The sequence below is a fragment of the Orbilia oligospora genome, assembly GCF_000225545.1.
Source record: "Orbilia oligospora ATCC 24927 unplaced genomic scaffold scaffold00109, whole genome shotgun sequence".
Classification (NCBI taxonomy): Eukaryota; Fungi; Ascomycota; class Orbiliomycetes; order Orbiliales; family Orbiliaceae; genus Orbilia; species Orbilia oligospora.
In genome coordinates this window covers 416308-434300 of record NW_011645666.1, presented here as the reverse complement: position 1 = coordinate 434300, position 17993 = coordinate 416308, and the positions used below count along the sequence as shown (strand labels likewise).

The window sequence follows — 17993 nt, the reverse complement described above, 5'->3', positions numbered from 1 at the left end:
TAGTCAAAGGTCCAAAGGACAGGGATACATGTAACATTAGATAGACTTCCTGGGACGGAGAAGGGGGCCAAAGGAGATGTTGAATCTTGCCCTTCCTCCGTGCCCTAGGATCTCCTGTGGTATTTTGAATAAAGGGTGGTATTCCATGTTAAATAGGAAACGGCCGTATCGCATCCGTAGAAAAAACCACTTATGCTAAAAGACTGGGTTAAGGATCAGAGTATTAGATCGAGCAGGCATTGATAACGTTGAGGTACGCCTAGTAAGTACCTGGTGGCGCCATTCGCAATGCCTGCACTTAGGATCGGGTTTCTCCAACATTCGTCCCACCGACGGACTCGATCCCTAGCAAGTCCTGGAGGCGAACAGGAGCATACATAGTAGCAGAGTTTTTTAAGCATATCAAAGCACATATACTTTCGGGGGCCAAAGGAAATACTTGCTAACTGTTTCACTATCAAATGCATGCGGCGAGCTCTTTCTTGGGCAAAATGTGTGTGTGGGTATGTGTGTGGGTATGTGTGTGGGTGTGTTGCTTTTTGATAACCGTCGACGGGTACGTGCAAGGGCCTTTAAGGCCTTTTTGCTGGGGGCGTCCGCTTCAGCCGCAGATATATTGGTGTTAGTTATCTGGGCAGCCCGAGATGCAGGTTGTCTGATTCTTTTCTTTTTTGTTACTCGCTTTTCGTCTTTTTTTTTGTTCGAGATAATATAATATCACATTTAAGTTTCGTTTCCCTTTTAGGTCCCATTAATAGAAACGATGGGTAAGCTCTCCACTCTCAATCCACCACCACCTCGCACCCTCCATTTCTTAGCTCCGGGAAACTGTTGTTTCTACAGCCGAGAGAGAGAGAGCGAGAGGGAATTTTATTACCAATAGCATGGTAGATATTGGGGGATGGTCTCTTGCAGACGGTGGCTTGCCGAGCTGGAAAAGCAGAAGCGGTAGCTGCATCGCGGCTTCATCTGTATGGGGTGGGCGTCTGTATGTGTTTGAATTTCGCGAATGTGGCTTGCGAGGTTTTTTTTCTTTCTCCTTTCTTTCGTTTTCCCTTGACTTCGGTTCTTTTCATTTCGTGAGGTATCCCATTTGAGAAGGTCGAGGTGTAAGTTGCTAAACTCCGAGCATGGCTTCTGAGCAAAATTCCCACTGGTTGTATGTAGGTACTTTCGTTCTCGTTAACATGTTGCATGTCAAATGTTGGGGGACGGTTGCATTGTGAGGAAAAGGGCAACCCGGGTGGCTTGTGCACACATTTTTTCCTCTTCTCTTTCTTCCAAGACCCTTGTCGATGTACATGTACTTGCTAAGTATGTATGTAAGTACAATGAGGGCCTTGGGAAAAGGTACCCCGTATTCGCAATCTAGGAATGACAAGGCCGCGACCGAAATCTCATGCATTTGGGACCTTGTACCTGGGTATATTTGTGTCGTCCTATAGATCTATCCGAACATGGTAAACGCAAGTCAAAGACGAAAAATAAAATAGAAAGATAGAAAAATAAAAAATAAAAAAAGAGGCGTTATGTACGTTTCTGGAGATGGAGGCTAGTTCGAAATGGAACTGGGGTATGTTATTCATATTCATGCAGCTGAGCTTCGGTTCGTTCTCACATGGTCAGTTCAAGTGCTCCTGCGAACCTTTTTAACTTCGCCAAGATCAATATGAACTGTGATGCTGCAGATGGTCTGGCGAGAGATACGGAAGCCACAGTGGATACTTTCTCGAGGGTAAAGGCGCTTAAAGGAGTGTGCGAAAGAGTCAGTACACAGAATAGAAGGTTTATATGCAACTCAGAATCGAGCTGTTGCATTCTCCGCAGGACACCCAGATGGGTTTTGCATGCAGGAAAGCTAAAGCCTTCCAGCGGACACTCCGGCCGGGAAGAAAGAAAAAAAAACGAGGCAGTTCGAGAATCCAGAGGCCACGTTTTGGAACCGGAACTTTGAGTGAAAAATATGTACGAAAAGAGTTCGGATGCAGTTTGGAAGGAGAGGAATTCTTCAAGGACGAGGATGGGGGAAAAAATATGATATTGAAAAATGAGAGAAAAAGAAAAAGGATTAAAACGGTGGCCTGCCGAGGACCCTGTCTTGGCCGCTGTCTGGAAAAGACAGCAGTTAGCCGAACGGGATTGATTGAGGGGAGGGAAGTCCCCTGTAAAAAGGTCTATGAAAAAGCAAAGGACCGAGCAAGAGTCAAGATGACAGACCAAAAGACTCCGGGTCTAGATTTCCTTTCCACCCACTTCCAGGTGGCTGGTCACCTTGCATTCGAAGACACCAGCGTGAAAACCTTCCACTAATCTCGGGACTTCAAGAAGCTCCCTTGCTTTAGTATATGTCGTATATGTAGCCACGGACGCCGTCGGTGCGCTGTGTAACGCTGCCAGTTTGCTTCCCCTCTCAGGGTGATGTGTTTAACGTTATGCAGAGTCTCCCGGTGGTATATATAGATAATACATACTTACTTACTTAAGTATATATATATTTTCCGGGAGGACGCAGCCACATACCCGATCTTTATCCCGGAATCTTGAAGATATGAAAGGTATGGCGCTCTTTGGGGATCCAACGTTGACTAATGTTGAAAATTCCAACGTGAAAATTTCGTATTGAGGAAAGACCAGTGTGCAACAAGCGCGCTTTAAAGGGCAGCTCTGCGGAAACGACAGGGAAGAGAGCCCATTGGATATGCAAGTGACTTCTGACCTGTCCCGTCGATGCTTCTGCAGCATGTCAAAATGTCCGTTCATGCAGCAGTTTGGACGGTGGGGGGTTAAATAAGTCAGTCAGTAAGTTAGTGAGTAAGTGAGGAAGCACTTAAACAAGTCAGTATGTGGGAAAGGAGTTGCTTTTTAGCTATACGTATCGGCTGTCATTTGGGACGATAAGTTCTTTACCCACCTGGTGTCTAGCTTTTGTTCTCGTGCTCAATATCCCACATGGACAGGTTCCCACTTTTGCTTGGGAGCAAGATCTATGCGAATTTTTTTGATCGAAAGGGTGGAAAGGTGGCCCGAGGATGGGGTTTCTGGCTGAATGCCATGTGCGGAAGAAGATACTGATCGAATAATCAGCTTACACCGGGTACTATGTAAGTAAGTAAGTAGTTACTTAAGTAGTTAAGTACTATGGCTTGGACAGCCATCAGGTTCGTTCGGTGCTAGCTGGCTGCTACATAGTACATAAGTAGGTATGTTTGAAAGCAGCAACAGCAGGCGCAAGACCAAGGCCGGACTAGTGCTCACGCAGACGAGGGATATTGAAGCCCATGCCCAACCGTGCCGATCACGTTGCTAGTAATAACCCGAGGAATCAAAGGTTCCGTAGGGAAGAAAGAAGAAAGAAGAAAGAAAGAAGGGAGGGTGCTCGAATCCTAGGATCCTACATGGTACCTAAGTAAGTAAGTATGTAGCAAGTTGACATGCAGTTGATTGAGAACGGGGTTTCATGTGCTGTCTGTGTCAAAGAAATTGTTATATATGATTTAAGAAGTAAAAGGACGACGACTCGACCGGCTGCATTCGAAAGTATTTTTAAAAGGGAAATAAAAGTCGAGCCAAAGTTAACCTCGATCCAGGTGTGTGCGTGCGTGCGTGCGTGAGTAAGTGTGTGTGTGTATGTCAGGACTGACCTGACCTGACTTGTGAAGTTGAGTCCAAGCAAAATCTTTAAGACAACAGCGGCATATATTTTGAAGAGAAGAAGATCTTACCAAGTCTGCCAAAAAGCAAATAGATCTGGCAGGCCTTAATTACAGAACAGGAAGAAAAGAAAAGAAAAGAAAAGACAGAAAGGAAGGGAAAAGAAAAGAAAGTTAAAGGGAAGAAGGGAGAGGAAGGCTCCACCATACATAGTCGGAAAGGTTCGCCATTATCACAACTCTGATATCGAGCGAGGAGTGGGAGAAAGATCGTATCAACATCAGGATCGTGTAGAATCCCATATTGATACCTACCTACTTACTTACATACATCAGACATACATACTTTTTTATGGCTTATTGCCACGCATGGCTGGCTGGCTCTCCACATCCAACTTTACCGATACCGATACCGACTAGATAGCGAGACACGTCCATTTTTAACCTGAAAGTCGGCCGACGAACGACGGAGATACACGACGAGACATATGTCTATACAGTACACAGTACATACGCAGGTAGACACCGTATCGTATCCGGATCCAAGAAGGAATCGATTCCAGGGGGGCTTCAAGAAATAAATAAAATAAAATAAAATAAAATAAATAAGAATAAAATAGAAGAAAAAAAAAGAGTTAACGTTGTAGATTGGGCAAAAGATCCAGGAGTATCTGACAGCTGGTCCATCTGCATCTACAACAATTAACCCCCTTCCTCGAGTTCGTCTTCGTCTTCGTCTTCATCTTCTTCAACCTCCTCACCTCCTCGTCCTCCTCTTCCTCACCCCCTCTTTTTCTTCCTTCACTTTACTTATCACCTCCTGGTTTCGTTTGTCGATAACGGCATACGTGCTATACCCGTCGGACCGTTTTTTGCTGCTTGCGGGTATCAACCACCACCACCATTAAGATCGCATTCCCCCCCTTGCAGAGCTTACAGATGCTTACAGTCCGGGACACGCTCGCATAACGGTATATTAATACTTTTAGGGAGGACAGACAGACAGACAAACTGACATGCAGATGGATATAACAATGTGACCGAGATATCTAACGGACCTTATATACTACTATTTATACATATATATATAAGTATAAGTATAAGTATAAGTATAAGTATACAATAGCACTTACGTGCTTGGTACCTCTTACTAAGGACTTCCTGGTTGCTATCGAATGGTGATTATTCGCATAAGATAGCATAGCATAGCATAACATAACATAACATAACATAACACTGTCCCCTTTTTCTTTTTTCGTTTTTCTTTTGTTTCCTTTCCTTTCCTTCTTTCTTTCCTTTTTCTTATATTTTTCTATTTTCCTTTAATTTTTTTCTATATTTTTTTTTATCAAATCCATCGATAATCGTACATACATAGTACTATACTTACATACGGGCATACCTGTAACATACCTCACACCTGTACAGTAGGTACTTACTTACTTACTTACTTATTTACTTACATACTTACAACTTACATGGGAAGTAAGCAAGCAAGCAAGCAAGCAAGTGAGTGAGTACTTACTTACTTACTTACTTACTTACTTACTTACTTGGAATAGTATACAAGCTCGACCCTTCAACGGTCTAGGCGAGTCTTTTTTTGGGGGGACCTCATCGACCGGCAGCAGAACACCCTTTCCATATCCACATTCCAAGCCAAAAATTACCCGCTCTGTACCACCCGCCGGCATCAGCATAGCATAGCATAGCATCGGCTTCAATTTCAATTTCAACTTCACCAGCAGCAGCAGCAGCATCGGTAGCGTCGGTGGCATCGGTGGCATCGCCTGAAAAGCCGGCTGCAATTGGCTGGGTCCCCGGAGATCTCTATTCCCGCTTCCCTCCAAGTCTGCTCCAAGTCTGGAACCTCCCTCCCTCCCTCTACAATCAATCAACACTCAGACTATACCAACTAAACCACGAGCATCAACTAACTTATCGCTCCCAGCCTAAGCTAACTAACTAATCCACCCCCCTCCATCCCTTCCCCTCCCCATCCATCCATCTGTCCATCCATCCATCCATCCCGGACGGTCCATTGGCACTAAACTGGCTATCCTTCTTTTTGGCTGTCTGGCTGTCTGGCTGCCTGGGTCTGAGTCCAAACTGGCGGTCTGGAAGTCTCCTTTGCAGCCGACGGCTTTGGAAGGGGCAACAATCTCCCCAACACGCCTGCACCGCACCGTACACAGACACATACCACACCACATATCACACACCACACACCACACCACTCCACACCACACTGCTGCTGTGTCCTGTGTACCGTGTACTGTGGACTGTGTGTACACACCACAGACCTCCGCTCCAAGTTTAACCAGAACCCTCAATTGCTTCCCTTCCCAAAACTGCCTGGCAGGGACAAGCAACCTGTCCCAGAATTGATTGAGCCACCAGACCTGCACGGAGAAGGGAGGAGATTTTTCACCATTTTTCACGGGAACATCACTAAAACGACAAGAAAAGAAAAAAGAAAAAGAAAGAAAGAAAGAAAGAAAAAAGAAACCAATACGGTTAGAAAAGAAGGAAACAGAAATCTTCCCGAAACCAGTAAGAAACTGAATTGAAAAAATAAAATAAAAAAGAATAAAAAAAAAGAATAAAAAATAAACAAAAATAAAACAAAAAAATCTACAATAACACCGAAATCCTGGAAGGAATTGGAGGAAATCAAAAGAATTAATTAGGGTTGGAGGGAGAAGGAGTGAACTTTCCTCCAAGTCCTGTCGGGCGAGACAACATTCTTCGCTGGGCCGAACAATGTCTCGAGGCGGAGGTGTTAGAAGGCCTTCTTCTATTTCCTCGCCATCCCAAATGGAAAATAATCCTAATATACCTGCTCCTCCCCCCTCGGCCACCTTTCCCCTCCCTTCCCCTACCTCTGCTTCCGTTCTTGTCTCTAATCCTTCAAACGTTCCACCGGTTCCTTCTCAGCCATCATCGTCGTCGTCCTCACAGTTGCCCTTCACGTCCCATAATCATCAATCTCCAAACACCCCCTTGGCATCAACAGACCTTACTTATACCAACGGACAGGCTTGGAATCCGATTAATCCTCCTCTGTTAACTACAAGTTCCATTGGCGAGGAAGGCACCGAATATCCTTTCCGTCATTCACCTTCGGAGCCCAGCACCCCATTGCATAGGAGACCTGTAGAGTACACGGCTTCGACTGTATCCGCCAATAGTGCGCCTCCCCGCTCGCCTGCAATCTCTCAGGCCTTCAAACCCAAAATACCGAATTCTTCGACCTCGCAACATAGCCGACGCTCTAGTCACGGCCGTTCTTCGTTAGGGAAGGTCAAAGCAATCTTGAAGTTACCTTTCATCCGGAGGGCTTCGTCCCCGAATACCACTCCGACAGTACCAAGACACCCGGAAACACCTTTGGATATACAGTCACCCGGTGCCAGATCGTCTCATATTGGGCCTCCAGTAGGTGACTCTACGGAAGACAATATGAGAAATACGCCCGGCAGTCCGAGCAGCCGTACGTCTCTCCTCAACAGGAGAATGCAGAGGAATGGTGGGAGTGTAAGTGGAGATATGCAACCGGAGAATATGTGGCCCCAGCCCTCAGCTTTGAACCCGTCAGATATACATTCGAGTGTATCCTCGATACCACCCGTCATGCTTACACCTCCGGAGGATGCAAAACATGTCATCTGGCAGCCTCTCCCTTCGACAAGTCAATCGGCTCCCCGTCAAGTCATGACCAAGCCGAATTCGTTATCACAACAACCCTATTCATCACCATCTCAGTCCGGAGCGGACAGCACCGATAGTAAGGGCGAATCAGCACAGAGGTCTGCTCACTCAACCGAAAGCCCGACTGCCGATGTTTTGGCATCCGTTCTATCGAACGGCCTCGAATCGGGCGAGGAGTGGCTCAAAGACGCCTTGAAAGTTATGCGTAAGTTTGAAGATGAAAACGCCCTTATCATTATCATTATCATTATTATATTTATATTATTATTTATATTATTTATCTTATTTATGGACGCTCGGGCTGACAAGATATTAAAAATAAACCCAATTAGTCTTATCACATCCCCCGGATTTCAGGCCGACAATAGAAGCTGTCAGGCTTATCTCTCATGCTTTACCATGCCCACTACCGCCGAACAGAACACCCGGCGAGCATACCTTCTCAAGCCAGTCGGACTCAGGGGTACTGCCTGAATCTGCATCTGCAGCCCAAGGTGTTGCTGCTGCTGCTGGCTATTTTATGCTTCCATTCACTCAATCGAGAGTAGTCAATGGTTTGCATTGTGCAGAAGATGAAGGGACTACCACCGCTTTGAATGCGATAACCACAGCGATTCAGAAAGTACATGGCAATGACACAAAAAGGGTTTATATCCATGTCTCTCATGCCATATCGTCTAACCCTTCAGCACCTAAACTTCAATCTACGAATTTGACGGGATCTAGCGTTAACAGCGCTGCCACTAGTGCGGGCAGCTTAGTTCCATCGGCTTTCCTGACATCTCCGCCACACGAGAGGGATTTCTTCTCGTCTACCGTTTTTAACAGTATCGTCATGGCCCAGGATCCGATATCTTACGCCGTTCCACCCGGGTTCCCGGCCCCTGTACTCCACCGACCTGCTCCGAATCCTGCTCTACCTCCATTTTCACTCCATTTTTCTCTCCTTGAGCGATATATACCACCTGCGACACCTACAGCTGATTCTGCGATGTTTTCGCCTTTTTCTTCGGTTCTCTTGGATCGTGTTGCTGAGTTATCACCATGCGGCGGAAACCTTCTATTCGTATACCCGACAAAGACCGGTGCTCGACAATTCTTGGATAGATATCTTGGGAAGGTCTTAGATCCATTGTTACGACGACTCATGGTCCTACATCGACTTCGAGCGGATCTGCTCTGGGACATTAGCCGGATGGTAGCTGTCGAAACTATGCAAGAATTTGATGATTTGAAGGAACGGCTGGAACACTTTTGCCGTCGACTGTCAGAAAAAGCCAAGGATGATGGGGTGGAAGACAAGAGATTTTGTGGGCCGAGTTACTTCTTCCCGAGTGTTTCCGTAGTCCACGCGCAGAAGGTCAACATCTCACTGAGTCAGTCTTCATGGAGGGAGTGGTGGACATTCCAGGAATCCAACCGAATCAGAGAAATCGTCAAAGGTCATTTCACAGCGCCACCTCAAGACACACCACAAACTCTCCTTAGTGAATCCCAAGGAGCAGCTGAAGCTGCAGCAGGTTCGCTTTCTACGGCGGTTTACAACGGACCAGTAGATCTGGCCAGAGAGATCCTCGATGGAGTTAAGGCATTGGCTATCCGGCCTAGTAGCCGCGGAATGGGTGAGGCTGTTTTCGCTAGTTCGATGGTAGGCCCGACCTCTAGTTGGGGGATCATTGGCGAAGCCGGTAGTCCCAATCACACCCACAAGAGCAGGCGCCAACAGGAACCGGAGACCATTGAAGTTGGTGTCTTCGTTCTCCGACGGCACGGTTAGGCTGCAATAGATCGGCGTTTTCTGAGGTAGTCCTATTGTTCAAACCGTACTCCAATCTGTGTCCTTTTTTTTCCCCCCTTTTCTTTTTTTTTCTTCTTTCCACCCTCCCATCTCTTATTTCACAACAAAAGCGTTTCGGTTTCTTTTGATTTTTGGAGAACATTGTTTCCTCCCTCCTTTTCTTTCCTATAGTTGTTGTAATAAACCTCAGTTTCCATGATACCACGACCTTTCAAATGCCCCCCTCCTCCCTCTGCCCCCCCCTTCTTTTTTTTTGTCCATATACCAATTCTTTTTTTTTGTATTATGACATTGGTCTACCCCTCATCCAGTTCATCCTTACTTTTTTGTTCAAACCCATGGCGGCTGCACTCTTATTATTATTTTCCACAGCCCTTAATATTTCGCTGGTTTAGCCTCTAGCCTCTAGCCTCTAGTCTATAGCCTCTAGCAAGCATGTTTTGGATTCAAGAGAAGCCCGTCGGCCACTGCAGTTGTCATTCTTCATTCGGGACAGCCTATATATATTTTCCTTTTGTTGGACTAGCTGTCTTTCTCATTGCAGGAGTTTCCCCCCTTTGTCGATTTTATTTTTTTTATTTTATTTTTATTTTTATTATGTTTACTAGATAGGGTTGGAGTTTTATTATTATTTTGTTACTCCTGTGCCCTGGTTTGATCGTGTGGGGCGGATTTTGACTGAATCGGAATAATGAAAATATTCGGGATGGCGGGTGTGGGATTCGGATTCCTTTTTACTTCTATATTAGGACCCCATACGTGCTTCTCGATAGTGTTTCTTCTCTTCTCTCTATCTTTCTCTTTCTCCTACTCTTTTGTTCACTTTCTTCTCTTTCTCTTTCTCTTTCTCTTTCTTCTTCTTCGCCTTTTTTTTTTTTTTTTCCCCCGAAGAAAAAGAATATCGTCTTGGTCCCTTTGTAGTCTTTTCGGGTGTCATTTTTTCCCTTTCATATATCATCATATCTATGTTCGAACCAGCGAGTGTTACCGTTCTAAAAGTGATCATCCCCCTCCCTTTCCCCTCAGACCTCGATTCAGTACCCATATCTGTGTTTTGTTATGGTTTGTTTTTCTTTTGAAGCGGAGTAAAGTGCCAGATAAGATGCTCCTGCTGTCGTCAACGTCGTCTCTGTGTTCGTTAGTGTTGGTTGCGGTTTTCGTCGGTATGGAAGACATAAATTAGGGGAGCTCGAGGAGGGATTTATACGGCACCACGGTAGTTCAGTTCAAGTCTTTTTCTTTTCTTTGTCTTTGTTTTATAAAAAAAAAGAATCGCAGTTGTGTAGGATAGATTTAACTGGTTTGATTTGACTTGATGGAATGGAGATACATAGCGTTGCGGCAGAATTCCCAAATTTATATTTATATGACTACTTCATCAATTACTTGAGTTTTATATATGCTCTATGCACTTTCTTCATGAGAACGTTATGATTGATGGATTTATTTGGTCATGACCTTCATTACATATCATTTATGGTATATACTTAAGTATTTATGATGAAGTGTTCGCGGTTATTAAGCGATGAGGATTGGAATAAACGCGATGCTCCCAATATGGGATGTTTTTTCTAGAAAATGGCCGAGTGGTCTAAGGCGCCAGATAGCGCCCAAAGCGGAATTGTGGCAGAATCATGATGGTTATAGGGGTATCGAAGCTATCAGTTGATGTTAAACAGATGGAATTTTATGTTTCAAAAGAATTTAGTGAAGTTTTAAATGTCGTTTTGGAGATATTTGAGGATTTTTGAATGTGTTGGAAATGTCAACACAAATGTATTGTTTGAATCCATGAATATAAGCGCCTGCTGACTAAGTAAGTGGTAGTAGCCGGTCAGATTGATATTGATATTAATGTTAAAATATTACAGGGTGAAAAGATGAAACGAGGATTTTCAACGGGATTATATAGTATATATAGTAAGTCTATTATGACATCCCGCCTCCTTCATTAACAATGTAAATGTTACATACGCACAGTAGGAGTATAATAGAACTCGGTAAAAATTGTTTCTTTTGGGAGAGGAGTGATCAGAATTTAAGCTCAAACGCCACACTGGAGGGGTTCGAGTACAGCCAAGAGATTGGAGTGGGTATCGACGCGTAGTCCTTGGTAAGTCTGTACATCCAAAATATTATATTTAGACACGGGAAGACTTTTTTCTTGCGTGTGTATCAGTATATGTTATTCCTTTAAGCGTTTTAAGAGGTTACGAGGTATGCGTAAGTCTGGGAGGCGCGTGAGATGATTGAGTAACGTTGGATGTACTTACATAGCAGTTAGATGTAGTTCGTTCAGGGATTTGCGGGGTGAGCTCTCTGACATATATATTAATATGTACATACGTACAGATCTAGATACTATTCTAGCATCGGCATGTGTATGCATTGCATTGTTAACTTGTAGGTAAGCTTGCATGAATATAATATACTTCCTTCTTTGAGGATGTACTATATATACTACAAGTATTGGTATAGACAGCGAACAGCGACCCGCCCGGATAATATAAAGGGCGGACAATGGGAATATTATCGAATCTCGCGAACAATTGCATGGGAATTAATTGGGATCTGACCAATTGAACCGCCCGGCTGGGCAGCAGGCTGGCTGGCGGGGAACCCAGGTTTAATTCTGAATCGAATTCCAATTTTAAATTTAAAGAAATCACACACACACACTTTCCCACTCTCACTTTTGCAGAGAGAGAGAGAGAGAGAGAGTTAAAAAGTGAGAGGAAGTGAGAGTGAGAATCAAAAGGCTAGAGAGGACTAGTTAGAGCGAACTGGGGGGGCAGGAGCAGCTGCCTGTTCTGCCCTGACCGGGTTCGCATGGTGCAGGCTGACTTTTAAAGACTCTGCCGGTCTGGTTATCGATTATCGCGAAAAACTGCGGATATGGTAACTGCTGCCGTAGACTTCCTTCAGTATATATTCTAGAATTCTCTATGTGCATGCATGTGTATATGTATACTTACTTGAGTATAGTTATGATAGTAGTATATCAGATCTGTCAAAAGATGTGTCAGTGTCAGTGCTGTGGAAGGTGAAAAGGATTCATTCAAATCTAAACCAATCTGTGATTGTTGTCTTACAATTTTTTCAATTTTTTTCCTTTATTTTTCTTCTTGTCTTTGTCTCAAAGTCTTTTCGATACATCAATATATTATCGAAGGCTTCAAAGTACATGGAAGCACTTGGTACTGTTATGTTAGTAGGTTAAAGGTAGTTGTGCCTTGTTGGTACCCACTTTTTTCCCTCTTCCCAGCAAAACGACGACATCTTGTACTATACTATACTCCTTCTCTCCCTCTTCTCTCCCTCCACCCTCGCACTCGCCCTCATCTTCATCACCCTCACCACTCCCTCCTCCTCCCTCCCTCCCTCTTTTTTCTCTCTCTCCCTCTCGACCATTCCGACACTGACACTCACCGCATTCTCCATTCCGACAATTATCCGACGATACTACATATCATACTAGTAATAATAACAACAACCTTACTTGGGTACTTACATAACTGAGTACCTATCTACACATTCATTCATTCGTTCGTTATCATCATCGTTGTCGTCGTTGTCGTTGTCGTTATCAGGTTGATAATCTCACTATCAACAGACATCATCATCACCATCACTATCACCACAACTACCATCACCGTAGCACTTGACTCCCTCAGTCCTCACCCGCCGTGTTTGTTTTTATTCCTTGTTTCTTTGCCCAGTCGATCCAAGCCATCCGACAACACCGATCATCGCCTCTTCCCTTGGCTACACCAACCAACTCCCTTCACATCACCATTTCCTTCTCTCTCCATTCCTCGACTCCACCTCGACAATTCCTTTTTTTTTTCTTCTTCCCCTTCTCCCCTTCTCACCGCGTAGAGGAAACTCTTCCAAGTCTAGTTTTTTCTTCTCCCTCTTCCGTCTGTGTGTCTGAGAGAGAGAGAAAGAGAGAGAGAAAAATAAACACTAATTAATAGCCGAAAACATTAAAAGTATCGGGGGGAAATCTTTTAGTCAATCAGTCAAAGTGTCGGCGATATCGAGGTTATCTGTCATCCAACAAGGCGAGGAAAGGGGGCCGTTGCTGCTGTTGACGACGACGACAACAGGATCACCCTCTCACTCGACATCAGCCGGATCTCAGAAAAGCGGGCGGTTTCTGACTTCCAACAGAAGGACGGATACCCGCTGCATTCCGATTAGATGCGAGAAAGACGCCTGTCGAATGTCGAGATCGACGATCAAGACAACAATAACGATTCATCCGACGACCCTGCGCCGATAATATCATCCTCTACGACAACCACAGCTGCTACTACAGTATTAGACCCCGACAACGGCGACACAACAAAGGCGGCTGCTGCAGCGCCGGCGGCAGACTCGAAAACCCCTTCGGGCGAGAAAGCGATGATTGGGACCGGCTCCTGGACCAAGGATGACGAAGACCTGTTGTTGGCTGGGGGGAAGTCGGGACGGAGCAGAATCGGTCGCCGGCCGAGGTTACGATCCGTATGGCATTGTGGGTTCTTGATACTATCGGTTACAGTATGTTCGCTGTTAGGTCTGGCCTCGATATTCCATTCGTCGACAAATCTACAGATGGACCAGAAGGGCTGTCGGATGTCTTACATGCGACCGTCCTATGCGAGACTCGAGGATTTCGACACGGAACATTCGCGTTTTGCCAGCAAGTATAGCATTTATCTTTATCGGGAAGAAAATGTCGACGACACTAGCAAGTCAGCCCTGATGAAGCCTAAGGGGGTACCCGTGTTATTTATTCCGGGAAACGCCGGAAGCTACAAACAAGTCCGACCGATTGCTGCCGAAGCTGCCAACATCTTCCAGGATAGACTAAAGGCGAATGCATCGATACTACAATCCGGGGCTAGGTCGCTAGATTTCTTTACCGTGGACTTTAACGAAGATATTACCGCGTTCCACGGCCAGACCCTGCTCGACCAAGCCGAATTCTTGAACGAAGCCGTTGCTTACATTCTCAGCTTATACCACGATGCGCGGAAAACGACAAAGGAATCGGACCTTCCGGACCCTGCATCCGTTATATTGATAGGACATTCGATGGGTGGTATTGTTGCCCGGACAATGCTCACCATGCCCAATTACCAATCCAACTCGATTAACACAATTATTACCATGTCAGCACCACACGCCAGACCCCCCATCTCATTCGACGCCGAGCTAGTTAGGACTTACGACCGAGTTAATGCTTACTGGAGGAATTCCTATTCTGCCCAGTGGGCTAGTCACAACCCGTTATGGCATGTGACGTTGGTTTCGATAGCTGGAGGAGGGCTAGACACGGTTGTTCCGTCGGACTATGCGTCTGTCGCGTCGCTGATACCGGAGACTCACGGGTTTACGGCATTTACATCGACAGTTCCGGGAGTATGGACTTCAATGGATCATCAGGCTATTTTGTGGTGCGATCAATTCAGAAAGGTCGTTGCGAAGACCTTGTTGGATATCGTGAACGTTAGAAGGCCGGGCCAGACGAAACCTAGAGCTGAACGGATGCGGATCCTGAAGAAGAGCTTCTTGACTGGGATGGAAAGTATCGCGGAGAGGACGATACAAGATGAGGGTAGGGAGATTTTTGTCCAATAAAAAAAAAAGGATGTCATCTTTGCTTACTATGTTTTTGCTGACTGCTTGGCCTCCGATAGCTCTTAATACGCTCCTTACGCTTGAACCGAATACCCAGTCTATTATGCCGTTGGGGGAAACGCTGGTATTGAGAAAGTTGGGAGGAAACCAAAAACCGAAGGCCTACCTATTGCCAACACCGCCTAGTAGGGGAGAAAAGGGGATCATGGCTTTCACTCTTCTTACCGACAGAAATTTGGCTGGGGAATCACCAGATATCGAGGTTTTAATGTGCAGCAGTTTCCCGCTACAAGCCGGACAGGCCCAGAACGTGTTCGCTATGAATATGGTTCTTGCAGAGGACGTAGTAGACGGCACAAGGTTGGCCTGCAAATCGGCCATCGGAGACGTAATGTCGCTACCTGCATCGACTCGCAATACGCGATACCCCTTTGAGGAGGTAACGCCGTTTTCGTATATTCAGTACGATCTTGAAGATATGGGGGAACACCAATTCATCGCTGTGGTTGATAAAGCTCCAATGTTCTCGACCGGATGGTTGGTCGCACAGTTTAGCGAGAAAGCTCAACGGGAAACGACTATTGACATTAGCCTACCGACGCTCCTAAGCCAAGGTGTCCACACGGTGCTTCCAGCGGAAAGGCCATTGGTGACCGAATTGTATATTCCGGTTATTCAGAGCAGCTTGTTGGCTTATAAGCTTTCCGTCGGCGTACAAGCGTGCGGTGATGGTGAGCAGCTCTTCACGCCACTGGTTCGGCAATACCTAAGCGACCCGTACGAATCGAAGTATTTCGTCAACGTTCACCAAGCGGAGATTAGTTTGCATGGAATGGCGCCGTTCATGCCGGAGCCGCTCAAGTCCGCCGAGCGAAGTGGGCTTACGCTGCAAATGTGGTCCGATTCGACATGCAACTCGCCTATTGAGGTCTCGGTAACTGTTGACTATGTCGGCAGCATCGGAAAGCTAGCGATTCGGTACCGAACTGTATTTGCGGCGTTTCCGCTTTTGATCGTAGCGCTTGTCCTTCGACGCCAATTCCAGGAATATGATGCCACTGGGATCTTCATCACCTTCAATGAGGGTCTCGAGTTGGTACTTAGACAGTCTTTGCCGGCGACTTTGGTGGTAGTATCGGTTCTTACCCTTTCCCTTGCCGTCGCGCAATCGCGACAGCACGCTGGAGCTTTGAGCGACGTCGTTGATCGAACAAAGGAGGCCGTAGCGGAATCCTCTCCGTTACTTAGGTTCCTTAAGAATGATGCACTCATTGGGCTTCAGGATCCCTTCTTTTGGTTTCTAACGCCAGTATTCGTTGCAATTTCTGTTGGAGTCTGTGCCGTGCTCAATTATCTCGTTTTGATCATTGTGCATTCGCTCACTGCCATATACGCTTGGTTTTCAACCCGGCCAGCGTGGCTGAGCAATGAGAAAAGGTAAGAGCTGCTCGTACATGTTTCGGAAAAGTTGTATGCTGACGGCTCCTTTCTATTTTAGCAAAAGAGGACCTCCTTCTGCATTCACTTCGGGTCATCCTCGGCGGAGACTCCTAGTCACGTGTGCGCTACTGTTTTTTGTAGCGACTGTTATTCCATACCAATTCGCATACGTTGTGGTTTGCATTGTGCAACTAGTGGTTTGCATTAGAGCGTTGAAATTTGCGAGAGAAAGTGTAAGTACTAGCTAGCTACCTTTCTTCTCCCTTGGCTTCATCTACTGACTAGCTATCTAGGGCTACGGGACTCGTTCCAACATACATTGGGACTTCGCCAACTATAGTCACTCTCTGTTAGTTTTGATGATTTGGATTCTACCGATCAACCTGCCAGTGCTGGTCGTTTGGATACATAATCTCGCTGTTCATTGGTTGACACCTTTCTCATCCCATCATAACGTCCTCTCCGTTATGCCATTCATACTCCTAGTGGAAACTCTCACTTGCGGCAACATGGTTCCGCGATGCGAGAATCCGTACGTTCCCGCCCGCGTACCTCTCGATCAAGGTGGTAAAACTAACAATCCTGCTAGGCTTCGACATATCACAAGTTTATTGTTTTTGGGCGCTGCTGCCTATGCAACAATATACGGAGTAATGTATGCATACATGCTGCACCACGCGGTCAATCTCGTGGCAGCGTGGCTAGTTGTGCTACATTTTAGTTCGACGCCATTTACCATATCTGGACTTGTGGAAATGCTCAACAGCCCGGATGAACCAAAGAAGCTACCCTGAACCCGATGGTAGGTTTCCTTTACTCACGCTCTCAAAAACCTTTTTTTGTCAACTGTACACACCCCATGCGCACATATAGATGGCATCTTCTGAACCTTGTTCTTGCCGCTCCCTGACGACATACGTTATCCATCAACCATTATTTTTCTCATCATTCCTTCTCCCACCCCTTAAGTCCTTCTCCTCCTTTTGAACATTTTACACACATCATTAAGATTTTTGACGTATCGGGGCCTTGAGCGATAAACAGGAAGGTTTTTTTAATGTCCTTTTCCTTTTATTGTTGGTTTTTTTGTAGCAGGTTTACCGGCAGTTTCCTCATTGCTTTCATCTAGACGGCGTACTTGATTCTCTTTTTCTTCTTTTTTCCACTTTCGATTCTTTACTTTTTAATTAATGCCCCCCAACTTTTCGATTCCTACCCATCAGCGTTAGATCTGGGTGTTTCTGTCATTACGGCGTGGCCGAGACGGTTTTTTCTTCATTTTTTTTATCTTCATTTTTTGTCCTCGCCTTCCCCCCCACTTCCTTCCCCGATTCTTCCTCCTACCGGGGTATCCACATACCTTGAACACTTTCATCGTTGTGTCTGAATCAGATGCCTTTCCCCCACAATATAATGTAGATTAGGACTACACCTACCTACCGTCCATCCAACCATCACCAAGACCAGGCCTCGGACTCGAACTATTCCTCGACCCTTCAACATCGGTCATTACTAGCCCGGGAAATCTTCAACTCTCACTCGCGGCCGTTGGCTTGCGGGAGATGTCCCTACTCCTACAAATCTAGCGACAGCCCTTTTCTACATCGTCTACTCTCTTTTCTCCTTTCTTCCGCACTCACTTTCACACACACAGTCGCTCCTTCGATAAAGATACCAATATATTGGGTAGTATTAAATGAGAGAGCAAGTGGAATCTTGCAATGTCGTTTTTATTTCTCGACCTTTCTATCTCTCTTTTTTTTTGT

The 17993-nt window shown here is 45.6% G+C and overlaps 2 protein-coding genes across 2 annotated transcripts; both read left to right on the top strand.

Moving 5' to 3' along the window:
• Window positions 1-6413: 6413 nt before the first annotated feature.
• Window positions 6414-9138, top strand: AOL_s00109g126 (uncharacterized protein; the record flags this gene model as incomplete). The annotated part of the gene is made up of 2 exons (XM_011126607.1): window positions 6414-7566; window positions 7694-9138. 2 exons carry the CDS (start codon window positions 6414-6416, stop codon window positions 9136-9138), a joined length of 2598 nt encoding a protein of 865 aa, XP_011124909.1.
• Window positions 9139-13362: 4224 nt separating this feature from the next.
• On the top strand, window positions 13363-17021 carry AOL_s00109g125 (uncharacterized protein; the record flags this gene model as incomplete). The annotated part of the gene is made up of 6 exons (XM_011126606.1): window positions 13363-14764; window positions 14847-16224; window positions 16286-16460; window positions 16521-16759; window positions 16817-16882; window positions 16949-17021. 6 exons carry the CDS (start codon window positions 13363-13365, stop codon window positions 17019-17021), a joined length of 3333 nt encoding a protein of 1110 aa, XP_011124908.1.
• Window positions 17022-17993: the final 972 nt, after the last annotated feature.